The following is a 17,762-nucleotide window of genomic DNA, read 5'->3' as shown; positions in this document are numbered from 1 at the left end:
GCCTCACTCCTAGGCACGCTACACTCGGCCCAGATAGAGCCCCAGTTCGGAGCCCAGTTAGAACCATCCCTAATTCCTAGTCTGGGTCCCCACAGCCTGGGACACCAGAATCCCTAGCCCCGCCCCCTGTCCTCAAGCGCGTCCCCTCCCCCGCCTTCCCAGCCTTTCCACGCACTGCGGGACGCTGATTGGCCAAGGCGCTGACAGGAGGCGGGGTCAGGAAGTACGGCCAAACCCGCCCTCCCGTATAAGCCTCTTCTGCGCTCGCTCTCTCCACCTCTCTCCTCTTTCTCTCTTGCTCCCTTCCTCTCTGCAACTGAACAGTGAAAATTCACATTGTGGATCCGCTAACAGGCACAGATGTCATGTGAAAGCGCACATGCTCTGCCATCCACACCGCCTTTCTTTCTTTTCTGTTTCCTTTTTTTCCCCTTGATCGTTCTCCCTCTTCTTTGTAACTAACAAAACCACCACCAACTCCTCCTCCTGCGGCTGCCCTTCTCCTCCTCAGTCCAAGTGATCACAAAAGAAATCTCCGAGCCTGAGGCGGTGGCAATTTTTTTTTTAAAAGCAAGCACACTGGAGAGAAAGAAAAAAGAAACAAACAAACAAACAAACAAAAGCAAAACAAAACCCAGGCACCAGCCAGCCAGGACATTTTTTTCCACCCTGCCTGAAAACAAACAAACAGCCATCAAAAACAGTCATCAGCAACAACATCAAAACTGTTAGCGTAGCGGCGGCGGCCACCGCCACGCTGTGGCCACGACGTCTGCCTAAAGGGATGCTTCTCTCGGCGGAGCAGCTCTTCGCCGACCGCCTTCTTTCCTCGTGCTGAGCAGGATTTTTGGGTTCTCTGGGGTTCGGGCTGGGAGCTTCATGACTACGAGGAGCAGGACAGCGGCCACAACATGCGAGGTAAGAGAGTGCACGGGCGCCCAGGGTCCCCGGGGCCAGCCAACTCTAGCCAGACCGGGAGCTGGGGGGAGGGGAGAGCTCTCGGCCCAAGGGAAGAGAGACTGGCTACGCGCAGCTCCCCGAGTTCGGTTCGCAGGTGGGACTACAAATGGCCTGAGCTTGGAAAGTTGTGGAAAGGTATGGAAGGCTGGGGACTTCGGCAGAACGCGGGAGGGCGCTTTTTGGAGACCGGGACATAGCTAGTCGCTTCTCTCAGTTCTGGATTTGCTCAGAATCTTTTCTGCGCGTCGCTCTCGGGAGCGCCACAGGACACAGGATAGAGGAAAGCAGGAAACTGAATGACAGGGTAGAGGCAGCTGGAAGATCGGGTCACGCCACGGTCCCTGGCCAGAGGTGAACAAGCGGGCACAAGGGGGATAACACTGGGCCAAGCTGCCAGACATAGGAGCATCCCAGACTACAGGCGCGTCCCTTCTCAGCAATAGGAAACACGGGATGCTCCCGGGACCTGGACACAGATGCCTATGGCTGGACCTTCCCCAGTTCCCCTGTTCCCTTTCCGCTTCACTTTGGTTGGGCCCATCCTCAAAAAGAGTTGCCAGGAGAAAGTTCAGGAGACTAAAGGCCGCACTACTCAGGTCGGAGGAACCAGGGGCTCGGTCTATTTTGTGTGATCAAGGACCATGGTGGGAGCTAGGGCTAATCGTGCCTTCTGTCCAGGACCACTGCCACCAGCGGTGGTGCGACCTCAGGGCAAAAGATGCTCCCCAAATGGCCCGCAGGGATGACAGACGCGAGTCCCCTGCTCTGACTTCACTCGGGGCTACCTGAGTAGCTGGCCAGGGGTCTTGAGGAGTCAGTTTGTAGATCTCCTCTCCTGTGGCACAAGTTTCTTGCGCTCTGTGTTCCGGACCCCTCTCACTTTACAGCAGGACACAACTTCCCTTAAAAAAAAAAAAAAAACGATACCCTCCTGACTTGTATATCTATATATGTCTGAATAACCAGCCCAAACATCCAAGTGCCCCTTCCTTGATGCATTGTATTCCTATGGGGGCTTTTCTCTCTGATTCACAAGTCCCTCCAGATCCTAAATCCTAAAATAGGTAACAGTCAAGTCTCTGGACCTTCCTGCATCCTAGATGAAAGTGCTCTAAGCAGGACACATTTAGAATAAGACCCACAAATACCAAATCCACCAGGCTGCCTGTTTCCCACTCCCTAATGGGGGAGTAGCCATGACCCTCACGCTGGCCATCCTCCAGGAGCCTTAGGCCTGTCTTGACCTCAAAGGTATAGAAATGCAGGTGCCACCGCCTTGGACCCTGAGCTGTGTAACACAAGGCAGAAGGAGAGGGGATAGAGAGAAGTTGCCCGTTACCCCTGGGAATAGGACTCTAGATAGGGGGACAAAGATGTCTTGGTTAACGTCTTGACTGACCCGCAAACTAGGATCTCTGTGTGCTTGTGAGCAGTGACAACAGCTGATTGTCCCAGTCACGGGATGGTCACATGCTCCACTATCCAAATTCTTTCAAGAAACTGTACTACAGGAATTGGCGGGGAGAGCGCCTTTACTTCGCGAGAAACTGGATTTTTGTTTATCTTTTTCTGCCCCACCTCACCTTCTCACGCACTTTCTTTTCGGTTTCCTTTGCTCTTAACTGAAGCTGCTGGGTTAGAGGCTTGGCTTTTTCTCTCCTCCCAACAATCTCCCTCCCCCGTGGCTAGGTTCAAGCTACCTGAGGGTCAGAAACCACGTGCCACGGCAGGTGGTCCCCTGCACTAATCCCGTAGCCGAGCTGCAGACCTCCTAAACACCAGAGGGTAGAGCAGAGCGCAGATTCACTGCCTTCACCTTGACCGCGCTGGTCCTGCTGCTTCTCGGCCAGGTTCCCTGAGGAGACCCCTGCCTCACAGGATTTAAGGCAAGGGCTGGTCCCGGTGTACACCTTAGAAATCCAGTGTGAAGCCACATCTTTGTCTCAGAGAACATCAGGCTCACCAAGCTGCCCAGGACGATATACCAGGTCTAATCCGAGATGACCCCTGAGGCAGCCCGAAGGGAAGTTGGTAAAGAAAAAGTCGGGGATCTCTCTAGCCCTTTTGCCTCTCCTCTCTTGATCTCTTACTGTTGCATTCGCATTCCCTTCAGTCAATGCCTTGCCCCATCCTATCCTAGGCTGCTGATCATTAAAGATAAAATAAGAAGCCCTTTGGAGGTCCTATGCCTAGTATTCCCATAGGGAAAGGAGTGTAGAATGAGGCTACCGAGAAGTCCTTTAATAGTTGAACTTGTGTGTCGATTTAGAGGTGAGAGAGAAGAATCAAATCCTCTTTCCCTTGTGCAGAGCTGCTAAGTAGAGACCACTGGAACAGGCTCTGCTGGGGGAGGAGCTGCCGGCAAGCTTGGCTTTGCCTTTTGCCTGTGAGCATGCCACGTACTCCAGACACCATGCCCTGCCCCACCACACACACTGTCTCCATTCCCAAGTGGTCCTGTCAGAGCTTTGGCTCCAGGGTTTGCTTCTGGCAATGTCAACTGTCCTGAGTCAGGTCTATTTGCCAGACACAAACGGTGGAAATGTCTAGGATGGAGCAGTATCCCTGTGGGTCAATCCTGCAATCTACCCCCAGATCAGACTACACCGCCCAGGTGTGCTTGGGGTATTTGAGGTGTATCTGGGGAAGCTCTAGCGTGAGTGGAGTGATGAGAGGCTCTGATTCTTGAGTTCATTGCCCTGCCCTGCAGCACAACCTATCTAACCAGAATCCAATTCCAGTCATAGTCTCCTGTCTCCTAAAGTGGAAGAGGTGGTAGCTTGATCGTCCACAAAACTTTGCACCCTTTGTCTGTGGGAGAGCATCCTATGAGCTCTAGGGATGCTCTTCTTGCTTCTTGAAAGGAAACTTCTAGAAAGGGGGAGCTCTTTAGGCAGCAAAGGAGTGAAGCAACCCAGTGTAGTTTTTCAGGGCTCCTTGTTGAGTAGTCTGTTGGTTGTTTATTACAAGGGATAACTAAATGGTGGTTGATCCTTGCTACTCCTGCATAAAATCCCCCTTTCCCAAGCAGAAGCACAGCACAGCTGCCATTGTGATCCATAGATGACTGCAACTTGGAGGATTTAACTCTGAGTTTATTCTTTTTGTAAACAAGGAGAGGTCTTGGCTTTTTTTGAACTCTAGATTTTATTAAGTGTAAGTAATAAATTTCGATTGCCTGCTAAAGTTTAAAAAAAAATTAGCTTGCTTTCTGAGATGCAGCCACCTTTGAAAATATAAAGGATCTGAATATTCTTAGTTTTTTTTCTTAATCAAATGTTTGCTCTAAATTGTCTCCACAAGTTCCAATTAAGTTAAATATGTTAAATATTTCTAACCAATATTCCCCCTTCCAAACATTTAAAAAAAAAACTAACTGAAAGGATAGCCCTGCCAGTCCTCCGTTTATTTCTGCCCACTCGGAAATCACCAATGAACTGCCTTTCTAACAAGAAAATCAATCACTCAACAGTTTAAAGAAAAATGATGTTAAAGTACTGTTTCAAGTACTGTGAGAAAATATATAGCCAAAAAATCCTATAATATGCCCCTAAATGCTAATAAGTATATCCACCCGCCTTGCTCCTCCCTCGACAGTCACGGTGAATTGTTAACTATTGGGATACAGAAGTGTTAGGCATCTTGGCGATGAAGAGGAGGTATGGGTCCACTGTAAATTATAGATTTAAAAAAGAATGGTAAATGTAAAGGTGGAAATTTTGAATATCAGGCTTCATAAACTAGGATGGTAAAATTATAAGTCTTTTGTTTGCACTCATCTACAACTTGTGATCCTTGTATTTTCCAATCGTGACAATAACCTCCAGTCAGTGGAAAACCCTTCACGGTACTCTCGTCTATCACTGTCAAAGTGGGTTTGTGTGATAGTGTAGCATCAATAACTCATCGTGTTATGCTCTTAACCAACTATAAATATTAATGGTAATATTTATTCATCTTGGTACTGTGTCAAATGCTAAATGTTTAAAAATCTCAACAACTACCCATAGGTGTATTTGCACAGATTATTCTTTAAATTTAAGTATTTCCAATTAACAAAACATGATTTTAGAACAAAAAGGGTATCAAAACCAAGAAATTATAGAAAATTTAGAGTTAGTGTTCATGGTATCCAAGACTTGTAAAAAACAAAAAGGAAAGAAAGAAATATACTGTTTTTCTAAATCTAGCACACGACAGTATTGAATGCAGGTAGTTTTTCTACATAAGGTGACAAATGTTTTAAGCTTTGACTTCTCATATTATAAGGGTGTATTCACGTTTTGGGAAGATAAGACAAACTGTAGAGTTCTTATACATTTTTTGCAACAGTTCTTAGGAGTGTAAATGTGACTCACAGCATACTAATTAATTTACTTACATTCATAAAGTATCTCTAATTTAAGGTGAATATTGCAGATTTTGATAAATAAAAAGTTTTAAATTAATCTAGTCAAGTAATGCCGTCTCAACACTGTACATGAGGCTGCTGTGATTCTGAAATTTTACAAAGTATGGGTTTAAATTATGCGGGGTGACATCAGTGCCACTGTGCATTGGCAAAATCTGTGACTTGCAGCTAAGCGTATCAGGAGATAAGAATAGTAACATCGAACTGAAGGGTTCAAGTTCTGTCCAATTGAAAACAAAGGTTCATGAGTTTGCAAATTGTAAGCACAAAGTAACTGAAATAATATTTATCATTCTAGTAGTACAAACAGAGATTCTCAATGTTGAGCCATCCCTATGACTACTCCACAAATCCAAAAAGTAATAGTTTTTAATTATATTGGCATTAAGTTAGTTAATGTTACTGAAATATTATTTATGTCAAAATATATAAAAGAGTAGAGATGAGAGAAGAAATTATGCTTAAAATTAAATATGTATACTTTTTCTAGATATAGTTCTACTCTCCACCCATTCTTATCTAATGGGTAAAAATTAAGCCAACTAATGAAATAAGTCCTTAATGATGTAATGAATTATGGCCTTTGATAAAATGAGTACTCTACATAAAAAGTATTATTCCTGTAATTTTGCAATCATCTTCTAATTACGGGTTCTTGCAAATATTTAATCTGACTTTGAATAGCATCTCTGACTTAACAAAATTGCGAGCAGATAATAGCAGTCTTCGGAGGCGTCTGTTGATACACACTGATACGCAATATGTATATGCATGTGCCTATAACCACCCACTCAGACAAAAAGAATGAACATTTGAGAGTGAAAATCATTCTTATCTTTGCTTTCACAATCCAGACTTCAAATTCAAGCATATTTACAGAAACAGAACGACTTCCCAAAGCATCCAGAAAAGAGATATGAATATATATGGCACTTGGGCTGCATAAAAAGAAACTGCTAATAGCATCTATTTATAAATAATCTACACAAAACCCCATTATACTGCCTAATGATAATTAGAGGGAAAGGGAATCAAAGAACTGAGGACTGCCAAATAAATAAAATATTCCCTCTCAAATTAAGCAACAAATTCATAGATAACAAGGCTTCTGCCATGGATTTGAAGGATGTCTCCTTTGTAGCTTAAGACAAAGGGAGCACAGAGGAATAAATATTGATTGAACTAATCATCTGATGAATAGAAATGAGATTTACCAGTGCACCAATATAATAGACTATGTTAACTAGCTCTTTCATGGCACATATGCTGCCCTTTCAACCCCTGACCTCTTCCATTCAGTTCTTAATGAGGGAAACCACAGGTGTTATAACGGTATTTGTGGCGAAGCTAACTAAATATAATAACATGTGGCTAACAAATGGTATTGTGTGTGGACTCTTATAAAAAAATACTGTATTCACAGCATCACAAAATTATAGTGTACTTTCAATTCCATAAAAATTTTGGCTTGCTAGGGTAACCTTAAAGATACAGTTTCTACGTGGTCATCAATATTTCAAGGACCACATTTAGTGACTCTGTGATCCTTGCAACTTCATTAATGCTTACCTGCGGAGGTAAAAGGATTGTTCTATATATATTTGCCAACATGGTTGTTCATTCCACAGAGTAAATATCTAAAAATGACACCTAGAGGATACGGTATTTTATAAACATGGAGTGCATGACTTTGGAAATTACATTGTTAGAACGGGTATTTGCCAATGTTGTTTTGTGTGGTTGGTTATCATATTTGTGATCTTGGGTTGATTTCTCTAATTTAGACAAATTAGTGTCTTTAGCAAAGAAAGAACAATTTAGCCTGGTTGTTTACTAAATGATACTTTTGGTGATGAGGTTGTTTAATGTTGAATAATCATAGAAGGCAAATATCTTGCTATATAGAGCATGCATGTAATCTGGGGTGCCTCAGGAAAACATCTACACTGATTTTACCTTACGAAAGCATTTTTTTCATTATACATGTCAAAAAAGTAAAATTTAAATTACATGGTTTTTAAATTTTGGATAAAGTGTACAATCAATTGTACTTCTTTAAATTGCTGTTACACCATTACCCAAACTGCTCAGACTATGCTGTGAGCGTATTATAGTGGCATAGGCACCATGCTTTAGTACTGAGATAAAAGTATAAAAAGCAGTGTTTTCATAATTAAGGGCAAAAATATAGGCTCTTATGTTATTTTTTCCAACAAATATTTTAAAATGTTTTCAAATGGAAATTCATCTGTCTGCTTTACACCTCATACACACCATTCTCTCCTGTTTTGAAAACAACCAAACTTGCTGATTGTTGTACTTCTAGTAGCTCAAGTCAAGATTATACCCTCACATATAGGAAAGTAATCATTTTCTCCAAGCTGTGTCTATTGCTACTTAAATTTTACGGAGAAAAAAATCAAATCTGTCGTTTTTAATATCCATATTCATACTAATAGAAATGAATGTGCCTTGCACACACAAGAATTATTTTAATGACCATCTACCCAAGAAGAGATCCTGAGAATGCTCAAGTTGACACAGTGGTCCGTTTGCTTGGTCCAGGTCTTGTTCTAGGGAGAACAGAAGCAAAGTCAGCAAGAAAACAGTGAAGAGTCCACCTGGGGCTCAGGTCTCACGGGTGAAGTGGTACTTAGCATGGCCTGGAATGATAGTAGAAGGTCTGCTTTTGGTTAATTTGTTGATGTGAACAGGGCTTATAGAAATACTGTACAGTATACTCCCCCCAGTTACCATTTGTAGTTGGTGCCATTTGAATTTAGGGCTTATTATGAAAGAACCATTGAGAAAATAATGAAATCTCATGTAAAAAAGAAAACAAAGGCTACTGCATTGTATTCAGATATCTCACACGATAAATTACCAAGAAGAAAACCTAAAATATTTATTAGTTATAAAAAGTACCGGCAACAAATGTCAGTATGAGGAAGATTATATGTTTGTTGTTCTTTGTTTTAAATTGTTATGCATCTCTAAATTAAAATAGTATCACAGTCCTTCTAACCTTCCCTTTCCTCTTTCCAGCCCCTCTCGTGCCCACACAACTCATCCCATGCCCCTAACTCTCAAACTGAATGTCTCTTTTTCCTTGATTTTTATTGTTGCATACAAATATATATGCCTGTGTGTATACATATGTTACTTGTTTCCTAAGTACCACAGAGAAAAGATGGGTGAAAATGCAATACGCATGTATTTATATTGTGTTATAAATACAATTCTTTTTTCCCAAATAAGGAAGTAGCTGAATATATTGAATTTCATTTTCTTTAATGTTTAAGCTATTATCTGAAAGTAGTGATACCACTCTGGGGAGTGTCTTAGATTACCAGATATCAAGAAGAATAAATCCACCTCTGCAGGTGAGTTGTGTAGGCAGTAGCTGAAGGCCCCCATGGTGGTCTTCACAGTCAAGACTCCTCATTTTGAAATGACAGTTTGCCAGTTCTTATCTTATGCATTAGTTCTGTGAGCTTAGTTAAGTGATTGTGAGTCCTCCTCCCCGTGTTTAGTCCACTCTGAAACAGCGGTGGGATCGGGTTTCTGAGCCTATGAAGCTGAAAAGCAGGTCGGGCTGGGGAGAATTCAGCACAGTAAATGTCAACATTCTAAAGCTGCCAAGCAGGCAAATTGTCCCCACTGTTGGTCATAACCCCCTGAATTAGCAAAAATGTTCTTTCCCAATTTCTGCATGGAAAGCAAAACTATGGTCTTACTTTGCAGCCCTGAGAAACGGTGTTTAGTTTGATGCTGTTTTTTAGCTGGAATTTACCAGACTGAGGAAATGGGGTCTTCTGTTTTAGTTCCACCTGGCTACGTGATGACTATTTGATCTCTTTATTTCTTGATACTAGAAGAATTCAAGAGGTAGTTCGAAAACCCGACCTTATTTCTTGAGGCTTCTCTAAAAGAGTGAAAAGCTGGAAAGTCATTTGACCAAACAGTTATTTCATAAGACAACTGCTTTTCTGAATACTTCTTGCAATTTCTATCTGGTAGACTTACGTTTAATGACAGTGGGCATATGCTTACACTTGACATAATTTCTGGCCAATGTCCTATTCTGGGTGGTAAATATAGAGTGAATCTCGGGAAAACAGTGCATTAATTTGAGTTGCTATTCATAACACAGATCTAGTTTGTTTCCTTGTGTATTTACTTTAATTTGTAAGAAAAAATATGCCTAATACTTTAGACTAATTAATAGCATTAAACTAATATCCTGATCTTTCATTAGACAGACTGATCAGAGGGCAATCTTACCAAACAGGATCAGCGTGTGTTGGTCTCTGTAATTACTGCTTGTAAACATCAGACCACTGTTTTATTTTTATTTGCCTAAATAGTGTAGTGCAACCAGTTTCTGGAAAAGCTTCACTGAAAATGTTAAACGGAACTTGTCTAAGGAATGAATTGTGAGCATACTCCAGAAAGTTTAATGGTACTTCATTAGTATTAAATTCAATATTAGAAATGACCCCCTTTTGATTCTATAGTTTCAGACAGAATAAACACCCAAGACATGTATTCCACTCCCCCCAGTTGTTGGATTCTAGATTCCTGATCGAAGCAACAGCACAAGTTGCAAAACACTCAGGCATGTTGACTTCTCTGCTATTATTAGCATTGTTGAGTCAAATAACAAGATTATTACACAGAGCGTCTTCTGTTAACTTGTACATACGTTGTGCCTGGCATGTACAGAAGAATTAAACACTTTAAAGAAAAGAGGAAGCCTCGGTCCAAATTCCCACAGTTGTTAAATATGAGCAAATGCTGCACAGTCTGGTAGAACAGAAGAACATTTGCTGGGAAAAACATGTCATATCTTTAAGGTATGGTGCTTCCTGGAAATAATTTCCTTTCTACAAAACAAAATCTTTTAAATATATTACTTGGAGGATTTGGGGATCTTCATATATTAATCAATTAGCTTATTCTAAAATTAAATAGGAACAGTGTGATATCCTAGACTCTCTCCCTTTCAAAGCTGACTACATTTTAAAATGAGATTAACTCTTATCACATTCATTCTTGCATATATATTTTTTCACTGTTTAAAAATATGTTAGATACCAAAGAAATGAGATTTTTGAATAAACCATCCCAAGGACAAATTCAAAAATATAAATATTAAGAGTATTCATAAGTTTACATAAATACCCATCATAGCTTTGTTTCAATTTATTTACTGATATTACTGAAGATTAATTCTGACTGATGCTCAAATAAGAATAAATGAACAATTATGTTCTTAGCTTTAGAACATGTTATTTCTCAAATAAATAAATTGGCTCTGAGTTATTTCTGCCAATATTTTGTTGCACCCATTTTCTCTTTAATGAATTTTAAAGCTGACATGACTCACTCAAGTGTTGGTTTAGAGTCACAGAAAAGCATTTTCTTGTGGTACAGTGACTAAAAAGAAATGGGAGGAAAGCTGTATGTGGTACCTAACGGTGTAAATCAGATTACAGAGCACTTAATATGTGTAAGATACTAAGTCCTACAAGTAACTGTTTCAAATAGAAGAGAAAAAAAGGTAGAAGGAAGGAAGGAGGGAGGGAGAAAAAAATGAAGGAAAGAAGGGGGAAGGAAGAAGAAGAAGAAAAAGAAAGAAGGATGAGGAAGTAGGAAAGAGAGGAGAGGATGTTCCTCATGAAAGACCTAAAGAACCAATCAGATATCATCCACAAGAACGTCTCAGGTGTCCACTATTGCTTATGCCACTTTTTAAATGTAAAACATGGATAATTTGTCTCTGGTTGTTTGATTTTAAAAGTTACCTAAAATTACCTTGAAACCAAGACTTCTGATTTATGAACCTAGTTCTATGTTTAATAATCTGCAGTCTGCTCTTCTAGGCCATTCTGGTTTCCTCATTTTGGCATGCATAGTAGACATTGCTAATAAATTTGGCAAGGTACCAATCACTTGTTAACTATGGAGGTAAACTTTGCTGTCATTTGGTCACTATATTCCTTAAGATGACGTTTTCAGTAAAACTCTGGCCAATGCTTTGATCACATGATGAAGAATCACACAAAAAAACTGTCTATTCAATTACAGTGTGCCTTTGGGAAAACATAGTTCTCCACAGTTTTTACTCCCTGAATAATCATGATGTTGTTACCAATATGAGGAAGAATTTAACTAAGTATTAAACTTAGTAAAACAACCTTCAGGTTCTGACTAGGCACTGACTGGCCAAAAGAAAAATGAGTCCAACATGTAAATAGTATTTTTCTCACTATAATTATTCCATTTGAATTTTTAAATATATATAATTTCATAAACTCAAACTATGCCCTCTCTTTATATCAATTTCAAGTGTTTAGTAAAATTACACATTTTGTTTCTCCATTAAGAATCTATACTGACTGCAGGGAAGCAAAGCCGGGAAATATCGCTGAAGCTGTTGGGGCCTGGATATGACATTGTTCTCCAATCAATTCCCAATGTCTCTTTCAGTCTGAGATAAACGTCCTTATTTGTCCCTGGGCTTTTCCAATTGTCTGTTTTTAATGTCTGTCAAGAAGACGGTGGTTCCTCTTTAGACATAAAGATTTCAAACAAAGCAATGGGCTAAAGAACCTGGCGTACCCCCACTTACCCGCCTGAGCTGAAATCACCTCGTCTGGCTGGCTAACATCAGCACCAGAGACCCCTTCCCATCCTTCTGTGCTTTAGTCAAGATATTTCTTAAGGAAAAGGCTTTGGCACCATTGGGAAGGTGCCATATTTAATTGTACCCAGCAACATACAGGGGAAAACCAATTGCACTTGACATTCATTCTAAAGAAAATGCAGAGTTCCACTCCTCCTTAACAAAGCTGCAATTTAATTTGTTTTGCATTTTGGCTGAAACAGAATGCACCTTACGTGAAGCTATCATTTACCGTTAAAAATTAAGTCCATTTATGTTTCTTTAAGGGCACGATTGTTAGCCTGCTGTTATTGACTTTATTCTCCTCACTGTAAACTGTACTATACGAAGAATAGTGTGAGATGCTAGCACTACCAGGTGATTTATACTCTGGGACAGTAATTGGTCGCGTTATATAATGATGCTGACTCCTGTAAGTCATCCTAATTTGCCCGCAGATACTGTACAAAAGGAAGCTGCACATGCTGGTTCATCTTCACCTCATACTTGCTTCCTACTTTGTGTACTAGTACCAGGTTAGGAAAGACTGTAGACTTACCTCAGGTGAGCCTCTTTGTCTCGCTTTATATAAAATACCCTCCCTGCCAGCACTATTTCAGAGATAGTGGCCCTCTTCCTCAGCATCACTAATTCTGTCACTCTCCATACTGTGGCTGCTATTAAGGAAAGTTCTAGAAACATTTTTAAAAGGAACTGCGTAAAGCTGAGAGGAACTGACAGATGCAGCCTCATCCCTGTACAAACGTAACAGCAGGAAAAAACAGTATAATCATATCTTGCTTGTTCCTTGCTCTATAGCTCCAAGCAGCCTGTGTAGAAGCCATCTTGACAGTCCACTCAGCAGTCTTGTGAGATATGCAAGACAGGCATGCAAAATAATAGGTGTAGGAGAGAAGAGCCAAAGGAAACTTTCAAATGTAAACAGAATGCTTGATAAAGCAGTTTAAGCTTCCAACTCCTACGTTTCAAATGAGTCCCATATTTAAAAATGTAAGCATCTGGTTTATTTTTTAAGAAAAAAATGAAAAGAAAAAACACTTGATGAGCACTGGGGGAGGGGACTCAGGTTCAAGCATTAACGAAACAAAGCAACGGAAGTAGGATTTTCGTTTGTCAAGTGACAGCAAGGGTGACGGACTGAGAGTCAGTGTCCTTGTGTGCTATGCTGGAAGTTTTATTACATTAGTACAACCTCTACCATCAACCCTCATAATACTGGCGCTCTGTTTCATCTTGTTCAGTTTTTATCCCACCTGTGTTCTCTGCCCGTGATCTGCATCCGCCGTTTCAGTGACTCGGTGTCTTCTTCTGGGCTCCTCTTACCAAGGGAGAAACTGAAGAACTTGGCATTTGTAGACACTGCTCTGAAAAGTCCTGATAACTAAGAAAAGCTGATATCTGGAATCTTTTTTCAAAGCCCATAAGATGAAATTCTGATAAATCACATTGTGTATAGAAATACATGTGTGAGAGGTATTAATATTTTTAATTATTATCTTTGCTCCAGAAATTCACTTCTTGGGATCTTTCTAAGGGAAAGAAAATGAAAGGGATAACAGGAAGCAATTTCACTAGACATGGCTGCAGCCTTACTATACGCTTTGTGATGATTTAGAGAATACTTCTGTGCAGAGCCCTTTTTGCCACAGCCTTCTCTTATGTGCGTTCACTGTGCACATGTATGAATCTATCATGTATTCCATGCACTTCACTGGCATTAAGTATATGTATGTAGCTGATAATATGCTTTAGAAAAATGAGTTAAAATGGCAATAAAACAAAATTCTCTTTGATCAGAATAAACCTAAACATGAGTAAGAAGAATTGTAGCGTAAATGTTTAGATGCTACAATATATAACTTATATAAAATGCTTAAAACAAAATAGTAAAAGTCACATCTGTAAACTAAGATTTTATTTTTATTGTTTTTTTCTTTATTTTCTGTATTTTCAAATTTTGCATACATAGTCAGCAGGCATCGTTTTTAAGCAAGGAAGCAAATACCCTGGGATAGTAGGAAGATAGTATTCTTTCTGTGAGTCACTGTACTTTAGTTTAACTGTAAGCCTAAAGTACCTAATATGCTGATAGACTTAAGAATGAAGGCATAATGGGTCCTTGAAGAAATGAACTCTCTCATGCATTCCCGAACATTTTCCAACTACCCTTAACTTAGTGAAGAATTTTGCAAGCCAGGACCTATACTAAATGCTGATGGATATCCAGAATAGAATCATCACCATGTTTAAAGAACTCAGTCATTTCTTGAAGACACAATTCAAAAATAAGTATCAAAAAATAATGAAACTAGAAAGAGCTAGTTGAAGAGGAAGAAGGCACACTTAAACTTCCTCCATCGTTGAACAAAGCAGAGTTCTGCCCTGTTAAGCTCTTGTTGCAGGTGAATTAACACCCTTCTTTATGTCTCTGAAGGTTCATATTAATTTTGAAAACATATTACTTCCAATATAGGGGCAAAAATAGGATCCTCACATAGTCAGCTTCTCTCCAGCTATGTCTGTTGAACTCCCTGTGAAAGCAAAACAGAGAGGCTTTGCAATGCTAGCGGTGTTAAAATGCCAACCAGCATTGACGGACTTGGGTGCCACAGTAAAAGAAGACAGAAACTAAAATGATTTTTCCACATGGCACTATTAAAATATTTACAACATTCGTGTGCTCTGTCATAGAAGGAGAATGCCAGTGCACCCTTAAGTTTGTTGTGAACTCATTGGTATTGAATATTTAGGGTCAAATTCTATAATTTTAACCTCCAAGGTAGTTATCAAACATGAATAATAACAGCACTAGGACGGTGGTTTCAAGTGGGGTGCAATTTTGTGACCAGGGAAAAATGTTGGAAAATGAGTATAGGCTTTGCCCCACCCCAAGGAACTATGTGGTAATGTCTAAAGATGATTTCAATTGTCACAGCTGAGGTAGAATTCTGAGCATCTCATAGGTAGTGACCTGAAATAACAATGAGTATCCCAGCATAGAGGAAAGCCCATAAAGCAAAGAATCATCCTGCCACACAAATGGTCAGTCCTGACACCAGACAACGTGACACAGAAGTCTGGAAAGAGTTTCTGAACAGCGTGGCTTCCCACATCGTATTCCCTGAAAAAGACTGCAGCTTTTCCTCCCCTGCACGGTAACCTGTTTGCCACCCAAAAGAAAGACTAAACTCGGCTCATCCTAAGAATTTCAAAATGTGAAGCCTTCTGCACTAACAAGCCAGGTCATTCAAATATTGATTCTGGGGCTGGGATAATAAATGTGTTTAACAAATGAACAAGATATTCCTTTGCAAGTCGGATAGTTTCTATTTCTTTGCTTTCCACAAAATTGAAAGGAAGCTATTAGGATTGTCAGTTATAAATCATTTGAAATAATTCTTGGTGACAGAATGCTGTGTGAGTTGAAACATCCTCTTTAGAAGGAGCTGGAAGATACGAGAATACGAGTTCAATTGCTATGACTAAATTAGCTCCACTTTCTTCTATATATTTATATAAGTTAGGTTTTTAGCATGTTTCTTTCTAAAAGAGAATAGAGAGAGTAGATGACAAACCGCACTATACATTAGTAATAATAGTCAAATATAAATGCCAGGAAAAAAAACTGAGGGAAAAGGTCCTGTCTCTCCTAAAAGATTAATTTCCTTTAAAATTATTTTTGCATTTAGTAATGTAAAATGTATTATATAATTTGACGTTTTATCAGTTGTATCTAATGCTAATGATAATTATAAAATTTCAACCCAGAAGAGAATTTATCACAGAATCAGTATTCACAGTGAAAAATACAATAAATTAATGCATGTTTGTTACAATAAAGTATAACCTAGTGATTAAATAAAAGATTGCTAAGCATAAAAGTTTTGACATAAATATGTAATTCTCTTGTATGAAAGGATGACTTCCAGAAGCAAAGTAGATACTATGCAACTTCAATTAAAAAAATCTATGTGTTTTCTCTTCAAATCTATGATATAGATATCAAAATATTATGAAATCTAGATTTCATTGGTGTATTTAAGGAAAGATTCATCAATTTTACTTTAAAACATAAAACCTAAAATTCTTTAGAAACTACATTCTTTGAACTACTGTTATAAAGGCCATAAAGTTTGCAGCTGTGATCATACCAGGACAAAAGAGAATGTCTTAGGACCCAGAAGTCTTATTCCATGATCATCTGCTATGTTTTCTCCTGTTCTGATTAACCTAGTATTATAATTCATAAGCACAATACCTGGGCAACTATTTCATCCTCAGAAGAATAACCAATTCTCAAGGTGGTAGCTTTTCCTGATGACCCTAATGATTAGGCACTATTGTGTCAATCTTTGGACAATAAGAAACTGCTCACTTTTACTCACATTTTACAGTAGCTGTTCCCTGTAGAAATTATGAAAAATCACCAAGCTTAGAATCGTCAACCATAGGATAAAAGAACAACCATACTCAAAGAGTAGGTGCCAGTGTATTCCTCTAGACCACTCTGCGTTTTCTATAAGTCTCGTTAGTAAATATTTTAAACTCAGGAATTCATGAAACTTCTGTGGCTCTCATCACAACACAATGTCAGAACTATGCAAAGAGGCCATAGACCAAGTATAAAGACTTATTTATTATGGCTGTGTTTCAATAATTATTTACAGACAAAACAGTCTGGATTTAGGTGGGCAATCATTTGCCGGCCCCAACATTTCACTGTTAAAGTACTAAAGACAGGATATATCTCTAAATTTTATGTTCTCATCCCCTGAATAAATAATTATTGAATGGGTACAAAAATTTAAACCTTAAAAATATATTAAAATATGCTAAAATGCAATGAATGATTGAGAATAATAAAAGAATCACAAACCTAATATAGCTTAGACATTATAAAGTGCTGTTGGCCACAGGCCGTAGGATAAGGTTAACACACATTATTCATATAGTCTCCCTATAGTAAACTATAATTTAAAATAGCATTTCATATGTTTTCCTTGAATATATTTTACATCATTTGGACTAGTTCCAAGATTAAATCCATACTTATCTATAATAGATAACTAAAACCACATTATCATTTATGAAAGCTAAACAAATATCAGGCAAATAGCAAAACAATTACCAAATATTTGAAAGGCCTGGAATACTTTAAGTCATTGGAGGAGATCTACTGAAGAACATTTTTCTGGAAGCAAATAAAAAAAAGTGTCTGTTGTTGATCTATCTGATAGATGAGGAAGCTGAGATAATAAAACAGTCAGGACACTTGTCCCAAGCCATGTCAAGTAAGCACAAGCCTGGTGTTCTGGTCCCCTACTACTTGTGACTTTAGCCTTACCCTTCACCAAAGTCTTTTCTTAAGAAATGAATCCCTGGCAAAAATGAGGACCCTAAGAGAGACTTACATAGATCTAATCTACATGGCAAGTAGAAAAAGACAGAATCTCCTGAGTAAATTGGGAGCATGGGGACCCTGGGAGAGGGTTGAAGGCGAGGGGAATGGTAGGGAGGGGAACAGAAAAAAATGTAGAGCTCAATAAAAATAAATATAATAATAATAATAAAAAGAAATGAATCCCCGCCAGGCGGTGGTGGCTTACACCTTTAATCCCAGCACTCAGGAGGCAGAGGCAGGTGGTTCTCTGTGAGTTTGAGGCCAGCCTGGTCTAGAGCTAGTTCCAGGGCAGACTCCAAAGC

At 39.3% G+C, this 17,762-nt stretch overlaps 1 protein-coding gene across 2 annotated transcripts in view; it reads left to right on the top strand.

Moving 5' to 3' along the window:
• Positions 1-293: 293 nt before the first annotated feature.
• Rorb (RAR related orphan receptor B) overlaps positions 294-17,762 on the top strand; it is a 187,988-nt gene continuing 170,519 nt past the window's right edge. For both annotated transcript variants that reach the window (XM_050160677.1, XM_050160670.1), the window contains exon 1: positions 294-918. In XM_050160677.1, the coding sequence (XP_050016634.1) occupies positions 912-918 (7 nt within the window). In that variant the 5' untranslated portion in view covers positions 294-911. The remainder of the gene's footprint in view (positions 919-17,762) is intronic.

Source organism: Alexandromys fortis, unplaced genomic scaffold (assembly GCF_014885135.2).
Source record: "Alexandromys fortis isolate MF-2015 unplaced genomic scaffold, M_Fortis_MF-2015_v1.1 scaffold_10, whole genome shotgun sequence".
NCBI lineage: Eukaryota > Metazoa > Chordata > Mammalia > Rodentia > Cricetidae > Alexandromys > Alexandromys fortis.
This window is presented reverse-complemented; position numbering and strand designations above follow the sequence as displayed.